General features: G+C 37.7%; 1 protein-coding gene across 2 annotated transcripts in view; it reads right to left on the bottom strand.

Moving 5' to 3' along the window:
* hace1 (HECT domain and ankyrin repeat containing E3 ubiquitin protein ligase 1) overlaps positions 1–23306 on the bottom strand; it is a 44818-nt gene extending 21512 nt beyond the window's left edge. The window contains exons 1-13 of one of the 2 annotated variants that reach the window (XM_081388549.1): positions 23010–23306; positions 21855–21909; positions 21607–21696; positions 19885–19989; positions 19612–19687; positions 17378–17509; positions 17213–17295; positions 14697–14793; positions 12882–12983; positions 12364–12470; positions 12123–12273; positions 2049–2356; positions 73–141 (exon numbers count right to left, since the gene is read on the bottom strand). In XM_081388549.1, the coding sequence (XP_081244675.1) occupies positions 73–141; positions 2049–2356; positions 12123–12273; positions 12364–12470; positions 12882–12983; positions 14697–14793; positions 17213–17295; positions 17378–17509; positions 19612–19687; positions 19885–19989; positions 21607–21696; positions 21855–21909; positions 23010–23100 (1466 nt within the window). In that variant the 5' untranslated portion in view covers positions 23101–23306. Of the gene's footprint in view, positions 1–72; positions 142–2048; positions 2357–12122; positions 12274–12363; positions 12471–12881; positions 12984–14696; positions 14794–17212; positions 17296–17377; positions 17510–18024; positions 18057–19611; positions 19688–19884; positions 19990–21606; positions 21697–21854; positions 21910–23009 lie in introns of those variants that run through there. The other variant, XM_081388550.1, reaches the window with a different exon arrangement.
* Between the last annotated feature and the right edge of the window lie 740 nt (positions 23307–24046).

The following is a 24046-nucleotide window of genomic DNA, read 5'->3' on the forward strand; positions in this document are numbered from 1 at the left end:
TTTTCCTCATTAAACTATTCTTTAATAAGCAATGTAACAGATTTATAAATGTATTAGATGTTCTTGACTTACCTTGTCACAAAACACTTGAGTACTTCATCATGTTTACAGACAAACTCGATGAATCGAGGAGAGGTCATGCTAGATATCAGAGAAGGAGAAAGAGTATGCAGGGTCTCAGACTTGGCCATGAGAGTACATAAATTATGCAGTAATTAAAGAGCGATTTAACAATCTAATAACATTATCATTAGAGAAGCGGTGGTGGTGTCGGGTGACGATTCATAACGTAATAACTGCACATAATGTAATAAGCATTTCATTATTAATGCAATAACATTTTCATAATGTAATAACTTTCTCAAAACGCAATAAAATCTTGAGTTCAGAATTTAATAACCATCTTTCACATTATGTAGGTTATTGTATGAGACATGTATTACATCATGAACACACTGTAGCAAATAATGCAACCACAGTTCACAGTTGTTTACAATATAATTGTCTTTCAATATAATACATTATATCATAAAATAGGCTTCATTGTGAACTAAAAATGTTGATAAATATTGTAAAAATTTTGTGATTATGATATATTCCATAATTATAAGTCATAATAACCCAGAAACACATTTAAAAGGCATTATAAGTTTTTAAATCCTTTTTGAGATATAGTCATATATATGGTTGTCATATAAACTTGTTTATATTCTACCAAAATGTATAATGCTTTTATAATTCAAGTGATATGATTCTCTACAGAGTTGATTCTCTATATAACTAATGAACTAAAGATATTATTGACCAAATCATTAGCTGAAAGCTCTTCACAGGCTGTTATACTGATTATTTGGGTTATGTACATAAAAGTAATGCACAGTAATAATAAAAATAGCATGAATATTTGAATCTGGTGCCTTTCACAGGTTAAGACTGGATTTAGATAAAAAAAAAAATACTGTTAGGGAATACTAATACCTTTTTATGTTTAATAAAAAATATAATAATAATAATAGTATGAATATTTAAATCGTGTGCATTCTGTAGGTAGTTACAGACTGGATTTAGATTTAAAAATGTTCTGTAGTGGAATGACAATATTTGTTTCTGTTTAAAAAAAGCTAAAACAATTATGAAAAATATGACGTTTTTGCCGAGATTGTATTTCAATACATTTCTCATAAAGTAAAATTAGTTTTTACATTATGAGCTCAAGATTTTATTAAAAATGATTACATTAAGAACATTTTTATTGCATTAGTAATGCAATACTGATTACATTATGAGTTGGTACATTTCTCAGTTATCCTGTATTTCTCATTAACTTGACTTATTCTACACTTTTGAAGCATTTAGGTCCACTTATAAAGTTCACATGTAAATGCAAGTTGTTGATGGTTCTTTTATCCAAAGCCTGCAGTGTATTCAAGATATGCATTTTGTCAGAATGTGTGTTTTCCTGCTGGATATCGAACGCATGGACATGTTGTCCCTTTCGAGCAAGCCATTTTCTGCGGTTTATTTTGATCAAATGGTCTGTGTGGACTGTGGGAAGAAACTTTGAGGTGATTTTTCATGTGTGAAAATTATTCTTCATGCTTCATCACAACCATTCTCTCACAATTTTAACCCCGAAGAATCTTGACATTGTCATCCTGGAATATGGCCATGATGTGTGTGTTCCTACATGGTTGTTTAACCTAACTCTGTGTCACATTAAAGGAAGCTGTGCTTCTATATTTCACGGCCAAATCCAGGTTACAATAGATTGATAAACAACTAAAAACCTTTATAATATGCTTAAGATTAATTTTTAATAAGACTGATTCTAGACTGACTTTGTTTAAACCCCTTTCAAGGGTGTCAGAGTACATTTGTTCCACAGAGGACTAGAAATAGCACAGGACAAAAACAAATGTTTCAGATATTTTCTGTGAGTGAACCGTGTGGCATCGAGTGTAAAACACTTGCTCCCAGCACGATTATCATTATACAGCTTTTATACACTGGTTTTGTGTGGACTGGTTTGAGTTTGAGGTCAGTCTTACCCATGAGGCATCTGACAGGAACAGCACATGTAGAAGGCCTGGATCACGGCGCTCAGGCGATTGGCTATCATCGAGATGACGTCCTGACCGTCGGCATAACCCTCTGGGGTCTTCATCACGGAGCTGGCGTCCAGTAACAGTGGGGCACTTTCGCTGGATCCCGAGGGGTCGACCTCCTGCTTTTTCAGGAAAAGTGAGGCGATGTCATTTCCTGAGGATGAGGTTGATGCGTCTGTGCTCTCCTTCTCCAGCTCAGTGGAGATGAGGACCAGCCATTCATCCAGAGAGTGCCATAACAGCTCCAGAGGCTAGACAGAAACACAAGAGACCGTCACTTCAACACAAGACCAGAGAAATCATGTTCCTCTGCGCAGCGTTCATCATTAGGGCCAGGTGATATACTGAATATTTATAAAACTGTTAGTTCTAGTCCTTGATTCTGATTGGTCAATAGCTGTGTTTTATTCACGATAAAACCAGAGACGGTCTTATATTAAGGAGATGTGCGGGTCTGTATCTCTTACCATTGGAGAAAGTGTAACGGCTAACTTGGATCACATGAGGCACCTCAGCCAATGGTGTAACGGCAGTGCCCGCAGTTCAAAATCTTATGACAGTCAGCTCCAGGTTATGTTAATCAGTTTCATGAGGATTATTACCGGTCTGACCGGCGTTAGCGTCGATATAGCCGAAGCAAGTCGATCACAGGAATGCAGGACGTATGGCAGGGCGACGCAGCGTCTCATCCCCTTCTCAGGGAACTAGGGTTACAGTCGTAACCTGAGACGTTCCCTTTGACATATAGAAGATTCAGCTTTTCCTGGTCCTTTTCCAGTTTTTCCTGTTTCGAATGCGCATGCGTCGCGTCTGAGCGCGTTGTTGTCTTTGGAGCTCCATCGATTGATTTATAATTCTTGATTTCTCTTTAAACTCACTTACAACGAACATTTTCTACTTTTCCTCACCTCATAGTTATAACGCGGATTGTTGAGCAGACGCGTCTCAAGCCTAGTGATCCAACGCTCGATACTCTTATAGGTTACGTCCGTGGATCACGGCTGAACGCGTCTTCTCCGCACTCATTTACAAACAAACATTTTTTCGCCTATCGTGCGTCTACTCTACACCCGTACCACTGAAAAGACGGATTATATCCAAGACTTAAGCCATAAATTAGTATTAATATTGATAGCACCACTGGTAGCGTCGTTGCTAACTTAACTTACTGTCCATCTGTTAAAATGGCGAATATATCAAATGTAAGTAGTCTACCTTTTGGTGCAGGTGAGGACACATTTGAGCTGCACGCTGTGCAGTCTGAGCTGGAAGCTGTTGAGAAACAGATCCACGACCTTTTAGTAAGAAAAGCCGAACTGATAGACCGGCGGTTAGCTCTCGAAACATCACGTGCCGAGGCACACAAATTAGAGATTAACGTTACTAACCCGCTGACTCCGACCTCGTCTACTCCGTGCGTTCCTAAGCATCGGTCCCAAACGTCGAGGTCGCGATCAGCCATGGTCTCGTTCACTCCGGCTCCAACATGCCATCACGAAGCCTGGATTTTTCCGCAGCGGAAGTCGCGAGTCAGGTCTAGACCAAGAAAACTCTCTCCGACCCTCCCGGTTTTCGAGATAACCACACAAAACCGCTTCTCCCCTCTTCGCGAAACAGAACGCGATGCTGTGATCATCGGCGATTCCATCGTTCGACACGTACACGTTACGTTAAATAAAAGTAAGGTGCATAGTCACTGCTTTCCTGGTGCTCGTGTTTCTGAAATCGCTGCTCACGTTCCCGAGATTCTGAACGAGCGCGTCGGAACCGTTGTCCTGCACGCGGGAGGGGCCGACATCAGACTGCGCCAGACGGAAGTTCTGAAGAAAGACTTCAGGAATCTGATCGATACGGTACGCAGCACATCGCCTGATATAACGATTATTGTGTCAGGACCGCTTCCCACGTACCGACTAGGTCATGAAAAGTTTAGTAGATTATTTGCGCTTAATGAATGGTTAATGTCATGGTGCAATGAGCAGAAACTTCTCTTTGTAAATAATTGGAATCTGTTTTGGGAGCGTCCTAGGCTTTACCGTGCTGATGGCTTACACCCAAGCAGATTCGGATCGGATCTTCTGTCAGATAACATCTCCAAAATGTTAAATACCTTTTGACTAGTAACCAAAAGTCCAAATCATAGTCTCTGCTGCACCAATTTAACTGATATAAATAGTGTAGAACATTGCATAGAAACTGTGTCTATTCCTCGTTTAGTGAGATCAAATAATAAATCTACTGCAGGATCTAGAAAAAACCTAATTGTTATTAATTGTTGCCCGAATTGTTATTAAACCAGAAAATGTTGCTATTGGTAATCAGAAACAATTTTTAAAGCTAGGTCTTCTAAACATTAGATCACTCACACCTAAGGCAGTTATTGTAAATGAAATAGTCACAGATAATAGCTTCGATGTACTTTGCCTTACTGAAACCTGGCTTAAACCAAATGATTATTTTGGTTTAAATGAGTCTACTCCAGCAGGATACTCCTATAAGCACGAGCCCCGTCTGAATGGTCGTGGCGGCGGTGTTGCAACAATCTATAGAGATTTTCTCAATGTTACTCAGAAAACGGGTTATAAGTTTATTTCATTTGAAGTACTTGTACTAAATGTTACGCTCTTAGATGTTCGAAAAACATCCCTATTATCTCTAGCCTTGGCTACCGTATATAGACCGCCTGGGCCTTACGCTGATTTCCTAAAAGAGTTTGCAGATTTTCTCTCAGACCTATTAGTTAACTTCGATAAAGCATTAATTGTTGGAGACTTTAATATCCATGTAGATAATCAAAATGATGCGTTAGGGGCTGCGTTTACAGATTTATTAAACTCCTTTGGGGTCAAGCAAAACATTACCGGACCGACTCATCGATTTAATCATACACTCGATTTAATTATATCACATGGAACCGATCCAACCGATATAGATATCATTCCACAAAGTGACGATGTCACTGACCATTACATGGTAACTTGCATATTACGTACCCCTGTAATATATCATGCTGCGCCGCGTTATCGATTAGGCAGAACAATCCTTCCATCCACCATAGATAATTTTTCAAACAGCTTATCGGATCTGTCTCAGCTGCTCAGTGAACCCAAACAAACAGATGAACTTGAGGAATTAACTAGCACTATGAGCACCATTCTCTCTGGATCATTGGATATTGTTGCGCCCATTAGATTAAAAAAGGTCAGAGAGAAAAGTAAAGCACCATGGTACAACAATACTACACGTGTTCTAAAGAGAGAAACCCGTAATTTAGAGCGTAAATGGAAACAAACCAACTTAGAGGTCTTTAGAATCGCATGGAAAGACAGTATGTCACGTTATAAAAAGGCCCTAAAAGTGGCCAGGGCTGAGCATCTCCGCAAACTAATAGAAAACAACCATAACAATCCTAAGTTCTTATTTAACACCGTGGCGAGACTAACAAATAAACAGATGTCTCCTGAACAAAATATTCAATTACAGTTTAGTAGTAATGATTTCATGAAGTTCTTCACTGAGAAAATAGAAAACATCAGAACCACAATTGTAAACGTTCAATCCTCAATCGCGCCTTATAATTCAGCCTCAATTATCACCCCGCAAGAACAATTACAGTGCTTTACAACTATAGAACAAAAAGAGTTAAATAAACTTTTTACTTCATCTAAAACAACAACATGTTTACTAGATCCTATACCAACTAAACTATTGAAAGAAGTGTTACCTGTAGTGGAAGAGCCTCTCCTCAATATTATTAACTCGTCTTTATCTTTAGGTTATGTTCCAAAAACATTTAAACTGGCAGTTATAAAACCTCTCATTAAGAAACCACAATTAGATCCGAATAATCTAGTAAATTATAGACCCATTTCAAATCTACCTTTTATGTCTAAAATACTAGAAAAAGTTGTGTCCGCTCAACTGGGCTCTTTCTTACAAGAAAATGACACCTATGAAAAGTTTCAGTGTGGATTCAGGCCGCATCATAGCACTGAAACTGCGCTCGTTAAAATCACAAATGATTTACTTTTAGCTTCTGACCAAGGCTGTATCTCAATATTAGTTTTACTTGATCTTAGTGCTGCGTTCGATACTATAGATCATACAATACTCTTAGATCGACTACAAAATTATACTGGTGTTCAAGGACAAGCATTAAGCTGGTTTAGATCGTATTTATCTGACCGCTACCATTTTGTTTATTTAAATGGAGAAAAATCTATCATAACTCCAGTAAACTATGGAGTGCCGCAGGGATCTGTGTTAGGCCCTCTATTATTCTCAATATATATGATGCCACTTGGAAATATTATAAGGAAACATGGAATTAGTTTCCATTGTTATGCTGATGACACTCAAATCTATATTTCATCACGGCCAGATGAAAACGCTAAATTATCCAAATTGACAGAGTGTGTTAAAGATATAAAAGATTGGATGACGCATAATTTTCTTTTATTAAATCCAGACAAGACAGAGGTACTACTTATCGGTTCAAAAAAACCACCCACAAAACCTCTCACAATACAACTTTAACATAGTAGGATGTCCTGTTACTTCATCCTCTAGAGTAAAAGACCTGGGTGTTATATTAGACTGCAACCTGTCTTTTGAAAATCATATTTCATATGTTACAAGAACAGCCTTTTTCCACCTTAGAAAAATTGCTAAGCTACGTAATATGCTATCTGTTTCTGATGCAGAAAAGTTAGTTCATGCATTCATGACCTCGAGACTAGATTACTGTAATGCTTTATTAGCCGGTTGTCCTGCATCCTCAATAAACAAGCTACAGTTAGTCCAAAATGCCGCCGCTAGAGTTCTAACTAGATCAAGAAAATATGATCATATAACACCGATTTTATCATCCCTACATTGTTACCTATAAAGTCCCGTATTAATTACAAGGTATTGCTACTGACTTATAAAGCCCTAAACGGCTTAGCTCCAGTCTATTTAACGGATCTTCTATCGCCATATAATCCATCGCGCTCTTTAAGGTCACTAAATTCGAGGCTTTTGGTCATACCTAGGATATCTAGGTCCACCAAAGGAGGGAGAGCATTTTCACATTTAGCACCAAAACTCTGGAATAGTCTTCCGGATACTGTTCGTTGCTCAAACTCGCTCTCCCAGTTTAAAACTAGATTAAAGACGCATCTCTTCAGCCAGGCATTCATATAATACTTTTAATCCTACAGTTAAATCCGACCTCTAGTTCATAAACGCCAGAGGAGAACTGGCCCCCGACTGAGCCCGGGTTCTCCCAAGGTTTTTTTTTCTCCATTAGGTCACCTGATGGAGTTTTTCGGTTCCTTGCCACTGTTGCCTTTGGCTTGCTCAGTTGGGGATATTTGGGGATATTTAATTTAATTAATCAATCAACGATACTATTGATCAGCATTACCAAACGTAGACGTTCCACTAGAAACAAACATTGATGTATTGTTCTAATTTATTACTGTGAAGCTGCTTTGATACAACCTGTGTTGTGAAAAGCGCTATATAAATAAACTTGACTTGACTTGACTTGACTTGAGTAGTAAAAGGAGGAGGACAGAAAGCTTGCAACACGATAGGCCTTGGTAAATTGGTCGACACTTTAGGGATGTAGCCCTGCTTAGGGTAAAGAAATGCCTTGACCATCCCAGGTGCGAATTCAAGGCAAGGTGGGAGAAACCGAAAGGGCCTGAAGGTCTCCGCCTCTCATTAGGGACGAAATAGCCAGAAGAAAAATGGTCTAAAACAGATCCACTTCCACTTGGCCTTAAACTTCCCATATATACTCCACCCCCTCACTCTCATCCAAATCCCCCAGCCTGATATGCTTGCAGGACTGTCATGGTGTGTACGCACGCTCCTGCCTGACCCGCTGCCGTATATACTTTCCCCACTAAGCTAGATGTTGTTTTTAGTGGCTTAGTTGGTAGCACTGGGGCCTTCAGGAACTCCCATAGCCGTATTCTTTCAACCCCCTTATATCGGAATAAATATGTACTTGGGGGCTGAAAAGTCGGGATGAATACGGCTCATTCCATGATCAGGACAGCTCACTGTGCAGAGCAGGAAAAAATGGAAGGACCCGTGATGGAGGTGACACATTAGTTTGTGACAAAAAGCGATAGTCTAATTTGCTTTTGGGACGAGCGCCTTGTTTCTCTATTCCACTCAATATTAAGTTTAGCCAAGGCACGAGTCATCACCTCCACCAGCTCCTCATATGCTGGGGAAAGAGGTGGCGAATCCTCTTCCCCCTTGTTTTCACTTTCAATGCTCAGCACATCTAATTCCTCAGTACTAGAGCACTGAAGCATCATGTGTATCCCCCCATTAAATAACGCAGGAGAAGCGCACAATTTCAATGACTGCATTTGTTTCACCATGAAATACTGAGTGAACAGACATTACAACAGTAAATATAACAGTTTCAACATAGAGCGCTTGCCGAGGCACAGAAGATGTGATTGCTGAGTCAGACTGGATGTGCTTATCCTTTCCTGGTCGTGACATCATCCGCCCATGACGTTCACTCTATCGCCATTGGACTAGTTGGCATACGTGCTTCAGACGCAATCACGCAGGGGCGTTCCCAAAGCGTCGTCGACGCAGCACGAGTTCCCTCGAAAGGGAACTACATTTAAGATTACACTAAACTTAATTGTAATTTAATACGTATTTAATTAATTAAAATATGTATTTTTTACCATCATTCATTAAAAAGCGTTATATCGTCATCATTAGGCACACAGTAGTTGACACAACAGTTCATGTTTTATTTCAATTAAACAACAAAATATAACACAATATTTATAATTAAATTATAAATTTTGTCTTTATTCATTATTATGAATTTGGGAAGATGGTTGGCTCATGTTGCGTTCCCAAATGAAAATGATGAGCGACTCAAACACACAGAGTAGCATTTACTGCGAATCATGAAAATGAAAAAGGTTTTGGTGAAACAGAACATTACTTTCTTTAAACATCAGGGGCCTCATTTATAAAGCGTGCGTACGCACAAAACGGGGCTGGAAACGTACGTACGCCAGTTCCCACGCAAAGGTTGTGATCTATAAAAAACAAACTTGACGGGAGAATGTGCGCACCTTTAAGCAAACTTTGAGCCGTGCGTACGCACATTCTGGAGACAAAGGGAATTGGCGACACCGATGGTGAGCTGGAGTTAAGTGTCTTTTTGGTCACTTTTAGACAGAAAATCTAAAGAAAATTTAACATATACAGAAAGATAATACAAATATAATTTCACTCACCAAGCCTGTCACTTGAAGCAAATATCCATCCCTTCTTAAATGTCCGCGCCAGCGAGCGTGTTGGGCCGTTTAGTGAAACTGACGCAAATAACAGTTTAAATAAATAAAATAATGATTTAAACTATGTTTTACTTCTGATATAAACATTTAGATTAAATATGCCATTCAAATTAATGGAGTTAAACACTTAAACATGAAATCATTACTGAGAAGTTACAACATTTTTATATTCAAATTCAGTCAATAGAAATATTTGTTGTGGATGCAGTGTTTTTGAAAACTTTTCCTCTGGCATGCTGTGTTTTAATGTTTTAACCACAGAGATAATTGCTTATCATGATAATACCAGACTGTCTGAGAAAATAGTTTCGTGCAAATAATGCCCAAGGCCTGTCTGCTTCCATTAAAAATATCATTCGGCCAGTGGAAAAGATTGAGAAAAACTTTCTCTGAAATGTATTTTACACTATTTGATTTATGTATTCAAAAACAAGGCAAGGATAGGCAACTACTTGATTTTTATTAATGTAATGTGTCTTGTACCGTTAAACGTTATCACGTGGATGAATAATCATATGCAAATGCAGGGTTTTTCCTGGGTCAAAATTGGTCTTCGGTGGTGGCTGACCGACATGGTCATCCACACACAGCAAAGAGTACCCTAGTACCCACATGATCCGCAAGCCCAATATTGACAGTAAATGTTAAATTTAAAATAAATACAAAGAAACAGTTTGTGATTTTTTTAGGTAATTTACTATTGTCATATACATACTGTGGATTATTAAGGCTAAATTTTACTAAACACTCTTGCTAAATGAGGTAAGCACACTTTCTCATTTCAGATTAGGGGTGGGAATCTCTAGGCACCTCATGATTTGATTCGATTACGATTCAGAGGGTAACGATTATCGATTAGTAACGTTTTTTTTTTTTTTTTACTTACTTGGTACTTTTAAAGCAAAGTATTTATGATGACCCATAACGAACTTACTTCCATCTTCCTATATTCGTTTTATTAATAAAACAAATGGAAGTGATTTGAACATTGCAAAGAACCAACAGGAAAATAAATGTGTGCCTGTACTAGCAGCGTACTTGTAGTAAATGAATACAAACTTCAGCATATTCTGAATCTCTAGCATTTAATAATAGACTTCAAACCAACATCCTCTTGTTATTTCCAATGAGCAATATAACCCTTCAGACAAAAAACATTTTGCTGTAGCAAAATCACAAACAGTTTTTGTTCAAAAATATAGAATTATGTACCAGCAGCTCTCATATAATGCTTGTGGACTTACGCATTTTCTGAATAATTAGTAACATACAAAGCCTCTCTTATTCACAACTAAATAATAAAGAGTTATGACTTGAAATGTTTGCTGTATACCACAATCAAAAACAGCAAAAGTGAATGAACATCTGCAGAGAGCACAGTCAAAATGTAACTTTTTGTGACTGGCACACACATATTGCAGGGCAGTATAACGTACGTATAACAGATCGGTTTACAGTATATTGATGTGAAAACTAAATAGGCTACTGAAAGCAGCTTTCATACAAAAAATACTAAATAGGTAACAATGAAATTAACAAATTTTCCATACACTAGCTTTTAACGAAGAGGGTGCCGTTCGAATTTGGCGCTCAGTCATCATGCGTCTGTTATGTGCGCGCGTCTGTTATGTTCCGCCTTTTGCGTTCCGTCAATATTAGCCTACGTTATTCTGAAATTTTTTTTTTTTTTTTTTAGAGAATCGATTTTTTGACATTTGTGAACCGATTCAGAATCGTCCACGTCCGCATCGCGATGCATCTAAGAATCGATTTTTTCTCCCACCCCTATTTCAGATGTGTATGTTCTTCTCAGTAATGATTTGTTATACACCGATTCAGACACTGACGGGCATAATGAATCGGCTCAAAGGAGTCATTAGGTCGCGAATCGGACTTTAGCGGACGTGTGTGGGAATCCTGGCTGTTAGGACATCACGAAAGATTTGTCAACACACACACACACACACACACACACACACACACACTTCAAACTCTTCAACACTTTTTTGCGTTTATTTAAAGTTATGTCAGCTGCATGTGCGGAATGCTTGTCACAACTTGTAAGAGAAGATAAGGCAACTTTTTTGACTGCAATTCACACTCAGCGCTAATTCAGCAAAAATATTCTCCGAATGCACTACGTGAAACATGGATTCGGTCTTCCGACCTTTAGGATCAGTTGATTTTGATGCGAGGGACAGCAAAGACCGAACTGAAGACGGAGAGTGCGCGCGCGGGGGTGGGGCGCTGTGATCGTTCTCTCCGTCACTCCGTCAGTAGCCCGCTTCACTCACAAAACCCAATTACAGGTCAAATAAGGCTTTGGCGGGACGAAAAATCGTTTTGGCGGCCGCCAAAAAATTTTCAATGTAGGAAAAACCCTGAAATGATATGCAGATGAGGATCTGCATAGTAAAACTAGGCGTTGTAAGCTCCATATATGGTTATTTCGGGGAGGAGCCGCATGTGCGCACAATCTTCCGCTGACTGGGATTTATAAAGTGAATTCTGCGCAGGTTCTGGCATACGAACGGTTTTATAAATCCGAATATTTTTTTGCGTACGCCATTTTTGGCTTTCGGGCGCACGTACACTTTTAGTAAGGTTCCTACGCACAGTTTTATAAATGAGACCCCTGAACATTGGCATTGAGTTAAGATTTGTTTGCAATGTAAAGCCCACTGACCTTGAACACCTGGCTGCGGGGCGTCTTGTTTCCGTTGTAGCACATGTCACTCCCGTTGTTTGGGGAGGACGGTCCCAGGCAGAACACATGACAGAAGATCCGGATAATCCGGAGAAAACTCTTTGTTTGGACCTCAAAGTTACTGGACAAGCTGAGTGGACACAGAGTGAGAAACTGATGTGAGTAAAGGATACAAATAAGAAGAGGAATTTCTTGAAAATTGTGGATAATGCAGATGCACCTCAGCAGTTTATGTCCATTTGTGGTGGCCACGTCAGCCAAGCTGGTCAGGATCCTTTGGTAGTTGGAGTCGTTTTGCTGAGAAACATATTCTAGAACCTGCCGTAGCTTAGAAATAACGGTAACACTTTACAATCAGGTTCAATAGTTAACATTAGGTAACTACATTAGTTAACATGAACTAATAATGAACTGCACTTCAACAGCATTTATTAATCTTGTTTAAATTAATTTCAACATTTACTAACACAATATTAAAATTGTAGTTGTATATCTTAACATTAGTTAATGCACTATGAACTAACATGAACAAGCAATGAACAGCTGTATTTTTATTAACTAACATTAAAAAAGATGAACAAACACAGTAACAAACGTATTGCTCATGTTAGTTAATAATATTAACTAATGTTAACAAATGAACCTTATTGTAAGGTGTTACCAAAGTAATATTCAACATGTAAAAAGGCATTTAGGTACATAAACGTATGAAGAAAGATGAGGAAAAAAGAGGCGTACCATGTTTTCTTTCATGTCGTCATTCTGGGTCATCTGTATCAGCGTCTGAAAGAGTCTGCTGTGGTGCTGGATGAGAATCTCACACGTCTCACCGTAACCACCCTACAATTACATACACACGAGCTTTAGTGTCCTGCATACGAGTACCGGAGTTATTATCGTTAGCTAAAACTAAAACTAGGGGTGTAACGAGGATGTAAACCATATGATTCGTGATATGGTCTAGAGTTAGTTTTATCCAAGACTATTTATAAGGTATAATTTACACCAAAATGTATATTCTGTCATCATGTACTCACTCTCATGTCGTTTCAAACCTAGAAGATTTTCGTTCAACTTCCAAACACACATGAAGATTTCTTTTATGAAACCTGAGAGATTTCTGTCCCTACATTTAAAGCCCATTCCTCTAAAACTTAAAAGATCCAATAAAAAAGGTCATAAGTAAAAATAATCAATTGAGTGTTTTAATTTAAATCCAAGTCTTGAAACGGCGGCTTTTATTGATGTAAAGATTCATAACGACACGCAGACTGCAGTAAACACGGACATTCACATGCTTGCGTGCCACACAATATATATATTAGGGGTGTAATGATACACATGTTCGTTTTGAATCGTTCAGTGCAACCAAAATTTTGTTAGCAGTCACGACCACCACAACGTTTCCCTACAAGCGGAACGAAACTGCACTACTCATTATTTTGTGCTTCACAGACCGTTTATCAGTTTGGACCAATACAGCGCGTCCCGATCTAGATCATACAACACTGTGACTATATTGCTAAGAGATCCAGTGAAAGCATTTGAATTCGCCACTGAAGTAATAACATCTCTGCGAGATCTAGTGAGAAGCATTCACATTTCTCCATTATTAACCGTAGATCTCTATTAGATCAAACAGCGCTGACGTGGAAACCAGGAGAAACATTGTGCCATGAATTAACTAGTTATAGTCTTTAAGTCCACAGATCCGCAACATTCACCATGGATTTACCGTAGTAACACTAACTGTGACCATGGAAGTTTGGCAGGAATAGTGAAATGCTTTCAAGTACGTCACACGTCTTTTTCCAGCACTTCAAAACTCAAATATTATTATATAATGTTATTTTTAATGTGATGACCAAAACATTATTTGTTCATCCTTCAAAGATTACACACATTTATAAAACTAAAAGTTTCAAGATGTAGGAAAACTCACACTTATTTAAAAATAAAGTAAAAATTAAGGACATTTCTCTGACATATCTTTCTTTTTACTGTAACGAAAACGTAGCGAACCGTGACACCACTGTGTCGTATCCAACCGAACCGTGAATTTTGTGAACAATTACACCCCTAATAAATGATATATATTGTATATATATATTTATACCATGGTCTGGGTGAATACTCGATTCTGATTGGCTGCAGGGTGTAAGTTAAAAAGTGATAATGTACACCTAAATAAACCGTCAGGCGTAACCAGGGAAACCAAGTTATTGTTTGTAACTTGTAACTTTAGATTTAGATTGTAAAACTAATTAAAATATAAACTAATGTTTTAAAAATGTGTTATTTGGCAAGTGACCATGGTATAAGCGGGTTAATGCCCTTCGAGGTGTCCATTGTCAGGTATTAATGGACTTCGGTTCACGCCTCGCCGTCGTCCATTAATACCTGATAATGGACACCTCGTCGGGCATTAACCCTTACATATATAACAAATTAAATGACAAAAGCACATCACAAAATCACTAAAAATGAAACAAAACTAAAAATGTGAAATTGCAATGTAAGATGTGAATGAAGCTGCAGTAGGAGTGTGTTCACCTGCACACACAGGTCCAGTGGCGTGACCCCGTTCTTGTCGGACAGATACTTTGCTCCCCTGAGCAGCAGAATCTGGGCCGTGTCCCTCTGACCGTGACTAAAACACAATGACAACAGCTTGACAACTGCACACTTCTATCAATATCTTCCTTCCATGCCAACAAGTTTCGATCCCTCCTCATCTTTCTATGATGTTTTGCACTTTGTTCACTGCAAGTAAACAAAGAAGTTCTTATCTTGAGTGTGAAATGAACACGGCAGATTTGGGCGCAACAAAAATAGTTACAACTTAAACACTCCGAAATATTTTTGCATTGCACCGTTCAACTTAAAACATATAAACATGAAACGTATAAACGTAATAGTTTACGGAAGCCTCTGATCAGGAGTAATGGCTGGAATAAAACGGCAGATTGACTGAACTGCATAAATGAGCTCTTCTTTTTTAATTCGTTAGCCATAAACTGTATGATAAAGCTGACACTTACTCATTTTAAGAGAGAGAACATTATGTGAATAAATGACTTGGTTAGCGGACCCGAACCCGTCCTAAACAGCGTATGCGTGACAAATAAACTCAGTCATAATAAATAAGTGTAATTTCTCATATTTTTGTACCAGTATTTATTTATTGATGCTTAAAAAATGTAAAATACCATTTCTGAATGTTATTTGCATGTAAAACTACCAACTACCTTGTAACCAATCAGATCAACGTGTGATCGTCAACAAGTGGATCTCTGAGCTGAGTGAGTGAGTGGAGGCGGGGCTCATTTGCATATTCATAGAACCGCGAATACTAAATGAGGCAAGGGTGTCGAGTTACTTTCAAGATATTTTAAGGCATGAAGAATTTGAAGGAAAAAAACATTTAAATATGTAATTTTGGTGATCAAAGATGAGTTTTAAGGGATACAATTATTGATTACAGGGAGACTTTAAATATTTTAATGGAAACTTATTTTTATGCATAGTTATATTAGGCAAATCAGCAGAAATTCAACAACTGCTCACGTATTTGAAGGCTACTATTGGATTATTGAGGGTAAACGTCATATTATGTGACTTACGGAGAGCTTACAACCTACTAGCTGCGTTCTGCCTTGAACGTACATTTGTTTGCTAGCTAGTTGTTACAAAGTCTCTAGTGTGGACTTTACAAATCGTGCCATGTTGCAAAGCATTCCCACCTCTTGTGTTTTTATTAACGACGTCATTAGCGATTAGTCGACTCAGATGAAACAGATGCGTATGGTTCATTTACAATACACGAGATTCACAAAAGCTGCGAGCGAGTTATGAAATTAGGCACAGAGCAGACCCAGAATTCATGTTTTAAAACCGATCATCCGTGCGTTTAATTACTCTTTCTAATTATGTGTTGTGAGGCATGTTAGTGTTGATCACATCATCATCAGCCTTGAGTGGACTGATTTCAGTAATCAAAACAAGAGGCGGATGAGTGCTGTTGCTCGGCAACCAAAGCAACGTTTCCTTATCAGGGCGATTCTTATTAGTCTGTCATTACAGCAAAGAAAGCTCAAATCTCTTGTTATTCTCATTAAACTCACAAGAAAGCCCTGTGTTAAAAGGTTATATACAGGAAAGATATCAGTTCAAACCCCTAATTACCCTAATTATGTTTCTTGTGCGGTCAGAAAACTGTCCAGATTCAGTCACTGATAGGAAGCTGATTTCTTAAAGGGGTGGTGTAATGCCCCTTTCACAAGATGTAAAATAAGTCTCTGATGTCCCCAGAGTGTGTATGTGAAGGTTTAGCGCAAAATACCCCACGAATAATTTTTTTGTTAAAATTTACACTTTTTGAGGTTGAGCAAAAACACGCCGTTTTTGTGTGTGTCCCTTTAAATGCAAATGAGCTGCTGCTCCCGGCACAGAGGGCTGAGCTTCAACAGCTTGTGTGTGTGTGTGTGTGTGTGTGTGTGTGTGTGTGTGTGTGTGTGTGTGTGTGTGTGTGTGTGTGTGTGTGTGTGTTAGCAGCTCTGATTACCTCACTGACACACTCTGAACATTTTAAAAACTTTTAGCCTTTTAATGTTTAAACCGGAGTCGGACAAAGATGGAGAGACTCAAGAAGAAGTGACAACATGTAGAAGCAACAGGACGTTTCTGAATGGTTAGTTGATGAATTTATGTATCTGATGTGTAGTTATCTTTAGTCATTGATTAGCATATTCTGTCTTGATAATCTATAAATCGTGTCAACAGCCCAGGAAGACTGTAGTCCCTATCTGTCGTTTGTTGTAGTCCTTAAACAGCGACTTCTGTGAGAGAAAATATCTCCCTTTGCTTTGAACTATGAGCATTGTAACTTTGCAGATGTTGTTTAAGCTCAAACAGCAACATTACACACTAACTAAAGTTAGAAAAGTGAAATCATAATCAACCACCCCTTTAAGGGCCACATTCGACCTGTTGACGGTGTGTGCCACTTTCAGGCCGGAGTGAAACACAGTAATCATGGTAAACGCTGGTAGTTGTGTGAAAATGATCACCTGCAGGCGAAATAGAGAGGAGTCGCTCCCGACACATTGGGCCTGTTGATGTCCGCTCCACTGTCCAGAAGACACTGCACGGTCTGTGGGAAACATCATTAGTAGCATTAGTAAAACGACTCTTAGTTCTAGAGTGCAACTGTGGTGGACAGACAGTTTTCGCACCGTCTTGTGTCCGTTCTGGCAGGCCACATGTAAGGCCGTCTGGCCCATGGCGTCCTCCACGTCCACATTAGACACGTGCTGGACCAGGTCATGAAGAAGCTCAGTCCTGCCATTCACTGCCAGCCAATGAATCTAAACACACGAGAGGAAGAACTTAATATGTGACCCTGGACCACAAAACCAGTCACATGGGTCAATTTTTTTAAACTGAGATCTATACATCATCTAAAAACTGAATAAATAAGCTTTGTTAGGATAGGACAATATTTGGCTGATATACAACTATTGAAAATCTGGAATCTGAGGGTGCAAAAAAATAGAAACATTGAGAAAATCTCCTTTAAAGTTGTTCATTTATGTTGGCGATTGTGCTGCATTCACTCACACAAATACATGTTTTACATATTTACGGTAGGAAATTTACTAAATATCTTCATGGAACATGATCTTTACTTAATATCCTAATGATTTTTGGCATAAAAGAAAAATCGATCATTTTGACCCATATAATGTATTGTTGGCTATTGCCACAAATATACCCGTGCGATTCGTGACTGCTTTTGTTTTGTTTTTTGTTTTTGTTTTTTTAGCTTTATTTAGTTTGACAGGGACATTGTACATTAATAAAAACATTCCTGTAAATGTACCAGAATTAGCCAAGGGCTATTTTCCATCCGTAGTCCCTGGACAAGATGTTACAAGTCAACCTAAACAAAATATGATTAAGAATACATAATAGAAATTTTAATAATTACACAATACAATAAAAAAATCTATTTAAACAATTTAAGATCAATTAAAACCAATGCAACAAAATACAAACAATAAGAGGATGTCATAATATTTTAAGCAATATTATATCTAATACGCAGATATAAGATTCTAGTGATGACAGATCTGAGTACTGATTAACCAATTCTTCAATTGAGCCCTAAATAAAGCATAAGTGTCTAGATCTCTTATAGTTGTTGGAATAGTGTTCCATTCTTGTGCAGCTTTAACAGAAAAAGCAGATTGACTAAATTTACTTCGTCTAAGTGGTATGATACAGTCTTGTCTTAATGCACCTCTTGTAGAGCGATAATCAGTTGTTCTAATACGAACTAGCTGACCAAGAGGGGGAGAAGATAAACCATAAATAATTTTATACATCAAGCATACATTTGCATACTTAATCATGTTTTCCCAACTCAATAAATTATATTTTTCCAGTATTGGACAATGATGAGAATATACCGATTTCTTATCAAGGACCTTGAGTGTACGTTTGTATAAGGACTCTAATGGTTTTAAAGTCACTGAACTCGCCTGAGACCAAGTGGTTAAACAGAAAGTCATGTGAGAGAGAACCATAGAGTACATAAACATCTTAGCTGCTTCTAATGACATGTTATCTCTAGTAATCTTAAAATTATAGAGATTAAACTTAACCTGCTTGAAAGATGCGGCATCATTATTTTATTTTTACACAGATATTGGTAGGACTATTAGTTACATTTTGAATATAATAATTTTGGCTTTCATCACTATTTCTGTTTGTCTTTCTTCAGAAAAAAAAAATATAAACAAATTTAAATATTTGAGCTGGGGAAGTTTCTGAAATTTGGTTGATTTGACACGGAATGACACAATATTGGTTACTAAAACACACATACACATATACATATAAGTGTATATACAAATATGTGTGTGTGTGTATATATATATATATATATATATATATATATATATATATATATATATTTGTTAACATTAGTTAATGTATTAACTAACTTGAACTAACAATGAGCAATACATTTGTTTCAATATGTATTAATCTTTGTTAGTTAATAAAAATGCAGCTGTTAATTTTTTGTTCCTGTTAGCTCACAGTGCATTAACTAATGTTAAGAAATATAACTTTTGATTTTAACAATGTATTAATAAATGTTGAAATTAATATGAACTAAGATTAATAAATGCTGTAGAAGTATTGTTCATTCTTAGTTCATGTTACCTAATGTAGTTAACTAATGTTAACAAATAAACCTTATTGTAAAAAATGTTATAATATGAACCCTATTTGTTTTTTTTTTTTGATATTTGAATTCTATATTACAATTATATATTAAATATATTAATTGTCAGAAAGTGAAGGAGTGAGGATAGTAATAATAATATATATATATATATATATATATATATATTTTTTTTTTTTTTCTGTCTTAACTGTGCAGATTTATCATCATACTCACAGCAGTCAGACCTTCATTATTGCAGATATTCACATCAGCATTGAACTCCAACAGTCTGCCCATACACTTCTTCTGTCTGTGAAAACATAAGACAACATGGGAAAAAACATCATGGTTCTCAACGTAAATGTATTAAAAATGACTGATCAGTTACCACTTTTTGCATGCAATACACACAAATGCTCAGGCTATATAAAACAGTCTTGAAGGGGTTAACAATAATGCATGTGAACTGCTCTGCTTCCAGCAGGAGTTTATTAACCCTCCGTTTACCCGTTTCTAGCAGCCAGATGCAGAGGTGTGCAGCCAGAGATATCCTGATAGTTCGGATTCGCTCCACGCTTTAACAGCAGGACGAGACACTCCACTGATCCACAGCTGAAACAAGAGCAACAGCAAATAAAAGAGCATATTCAATCTGGGTGATTAGAGAACACTAACACTACTGGAAACCGCTTAAAGAGGACCTATTATGCCCTGTTTATGAGATGTAATATAAGTCTCAGAGTCCCCAGAATGTGTCTGTGAAGCTTCAGCTCAAAATACCCCACAGATCATTTATTATAGCATGTTGTAAATGCCCATTTTTGAGCCAAAGCAAAAACAAGCTGTTTTCGTGCATGTATCTTTAAATGCAAATGAGCTGCTGCAAAGATTAACCATCGTAGATAATGATTAACCATTAACATCATAGAGTGGATGTTGATCATTTTCATGTGCTTTTAAGTCCTGTCAGTTCAAGCATCAAGCTCAAGAAGACTGGAACTCGCTCTGTTTTCTGTGCGCACACACACACACACAGAGCCGCGCAGACAGCACGTCAACACCGAGCTCAGTTCTCTTTCTAGGCTATTTGTGCTTGAAAAAAAAATCAAGTCAAAATGCCCATCTTGACGAGTGTCCTCGTAAACGCAGTTGGCTGTGTGTTGTAAACAGAGAAAGAAAACAGATGCGTATCATTACATTGGGTCTGTGCATTCATCTTACATTTATGCATTTGGCAGACGCTTTTATCCAAAGCGACTCGCATTGCATTTCATAGTACACATTTTACATTCTTATCAGTTCTTGCTTTCCCTGGGATTCGAACCCATGACCTTGGCGTTGCAAGTCTTAAAGTGACAGCTGCCTAATGTACACACAAAAGAGAAAGAGAAAATCACTTTTGTAACTTTAACAGAGTAATTTAACTTAACTAATTATTTAAATAAGTTATTTTTTATTTAATTTATACAGAGAAGACTATGCAGTGTTATTTTACATTTGATTATTCAATTTCTGTCCCTGAAAACTGTTAGGCTAACCTGAAAAACAAAGCTCTTTATTTCATTTGTATCTTTGTTCTATTGTATTCATCTATGATTGTAATTTGTTTGTTATTTTCTATGCAGATTCATTCCTACAAAATCACCTCAATCATCCTAGATTGATTAATTCTTTAAAAAAAATAGAGCTATTCAAATCATCTGGTGAAATTGTTTTCATATATCACAGAAAACACAATATTCCAATGTCATTTTTTTCACTGCTTTTTCACTGAAAATCATTCACTGCTCTTGACTAAATAACTTTAGTAGCTTTAATAAGAATAACTTTCTTCATTGAATGTCGCTATTAAATGCTGTGGCGAGGAGATACACATGGCGGACTGTGTACGGCTCACTGAGGGGCGGAGCTAAGCTAATAGGGCAGATCATGTGCCAGTTGTGGGCGGGGCCTATACATTGTGATGTCACACTGGAACACATTCCTGAACGGCTCATTTTCAAACACTGTTTCAGATTTATGTGGAAAATAACAAACAGAGCAGATGGATTTTTACCACAATAGTGGTTGTGTACACACTGCAGACACATCATTTTGCATAACAGGTCCCCTTTAATGAAGAGTTTCAGAAAGACATATTTAAACAGCGGTGGCAGAACAGGGAATACAAACGTGGTTGAGTCAATTCTGTAATTTTGGAGAGAATGTGAAACAAACAAAACGACTTACTTGGCAGCAATGTGTAGAAGGCTTCTTTTGACACGTCCAAAGGCGTAGTTGACATCAAACTTTGAGTTCAAAAGCAATTCAGAAACTGACCTATAAGCATAAAAAAAAGGATATTTTAAATAAAAAAAATGGCAATAAACAGTCATAGTTTTAGCATTCATTAGTGTGGCCCAAGAGATTGCTTGGGTTGTTGCATTCTCACCGTAGTCAGGAGAAAAACACATCGGACTAACGAGAGAGACACGCACCTGTGCTGGTCAGCCATGACCATGGGCATGAGTGTGTACACCGCCGTTTCACTGTCTGCAAGAACAGAAAGACAGAGTTGCTGTCAAACAAAGGCCGACCCAACATGGTGCACTTGGAAGATGAACATCTTATGTTAAATATAAAACACATCAGGGCAGTGCTGCACTATACCTTTAATTTATGTATTAAAATGACGGGAATATACTGAGAATCACCATCAAGAACAAAGACAACAGTACAATATCCCGAGTTATGAGAGCCGGTCTACAATTAAGGGCACATTTCATTGATGTCCATTGGTGATAATGATATATATATATATATATATATATATAAAAAACATGTTTTCAACAATTAAGGGAATGCATTGTATAACCTCAAACATATTGTGTGCAGAGCTCCCTATTTTGTCTGTTTGTTTGAAACTGCCTTCATGTCCCTTAAAGTAAAGTGAGTGGGTCAGAATTATATTATATTATTCTATATTCTTATACGTTTAATGTTTTTGTGTCTTAGTTTGATTTTAAATTTAATTTAGGAACATCACATAATGTTATTGTCTACTGTAGTGGACATTTTGAACACATTACTGTAAGTGTCCTCTCTCGCTCTCTCTTGATTATCAAATTTGTTAGGTACGTTGTAATGATTTACAATATTTGTATGATTTCGGTTCAAATATATATTCAGATTTGAGGTTAACATGTGGTTGGCCAGACCAGGCCTGGCATTGAGATAATGCTAACTCAAAGAAATTGTCAACTATGCTGTTATCGCTCAACTATTGCCCTGCAGAGCAACTCTCAGATAACATAATGTGTAACTGTCATAAGACGATATATATAGCCTATATTAAATTGTGAATAACTAGAATGGTTCTTCTCCTATCCTTTCACTGTATATTTTTTCTTCTTTGTCGTTTAATTTTGGGGTAAACTATATCCTGCCCTGAGAATCCCCCAAATACACCTTTAGGTGTTTGGTAGTAAGTTAATTGACCATATTTGGATAAACCCGAATGAATGTGTGTGGCCGTAGAGGAGTCCTTCCCGGAAGCAGAGATGATTACGACATATCCACGGTCGCCTTGACAACGTCAGAAGTCTTCATAAATTGGAATGTTTGTGAATAGAATGTAGTGCGTGACGTCTCACCCTCGGGGAGCTCCACGGTCCTCGCGCGACGCAGGGAGCGCGTCAGGCGATTCAGCTGTACATTAAAATGCTCCATCGCCCGTTCCATCATATGAGACGAACAACGCGGAAATCAGCTCATCGAACTCTTATTCTCTCTCTCCTCCTCTCTGAAAAGCCAACGCCTCGATCTCGTCCATCGGCGGATGCGCTGTGCTCACGACTCATTCCACCGCACAATATCCCTCCATCCCTCTATGATTCATTTTGGGACAATATTTCCTCATGGTGCCTTTCTTCCTGTTATCATTGCAATGCATTATGGGAAGTGTAGTCTTGCTGGGGACAGGCACGCATGTAGACGTAAGGGGTCAGCGACGTGACGCCATTCCATTTAAGCGATTCATTCATTTATTCTTTCTTTATTTAGGTTTCTTTCTGACTTAAATAATATAAAACAGTTAATATTCGCAACTTAAATGTATTTAATCCATTTTTATGCATTACATTACAGTGTTGTGATGTTAGTAATTTCCAGTTTTCCCGGAAGATTTGATTGTTATTACTCTGAAAATAAGTTTAAAAATATAAGATGGGGCCTTAAAGGGATAGTTCGGCCAAAAATGATATTTAACCCATGATTTACTCACCCTCAAGCCATTCGAGATGCATATGTCAATCATTTTTCAGACGAGCACATTTTCAGTTATTTTAGAAAATGTCTTAGATCTTTCAGTGGTTATAATGTGAAGCTATGGGGTCCACTCCTTCAAGTCCCAAAAATGTGCATGCATCCTTCACAAAAGTAATTCATCTGGCTCCAGGGGGATAAACGAAGGCCTTCTGAGGGTAATCCGTACGGTAGGAAGCGTCGTGACAGAGAGCACAGCAAAACAAAACTCCACTCAGGATTTGCACGGTTTAAAAAACTTGTTTAAAAGAAAAAGTCGGAAAAACTCAATATCATCTTCTCTAATATCAAAATCCTCCGACATTTTCTTTTAAATGCACGTTTTTTAAATCTACGTCACGACACTTCCTACGCTACGTCCTACGTC

The sequence above is a fragment of the Scardinius erythrophthalmus genome (assembly GCF_964197995.2).
Source record: "Scardinius erythrophthalmus genome assembly, chromosome: 16".
Lineage (NCBI taxonomy): Eukaryota > Metazoa > Chordata > Actinopteri > Cypriniformes > Leuciscidae > Scardinius > Scardinius erythrophthalmus.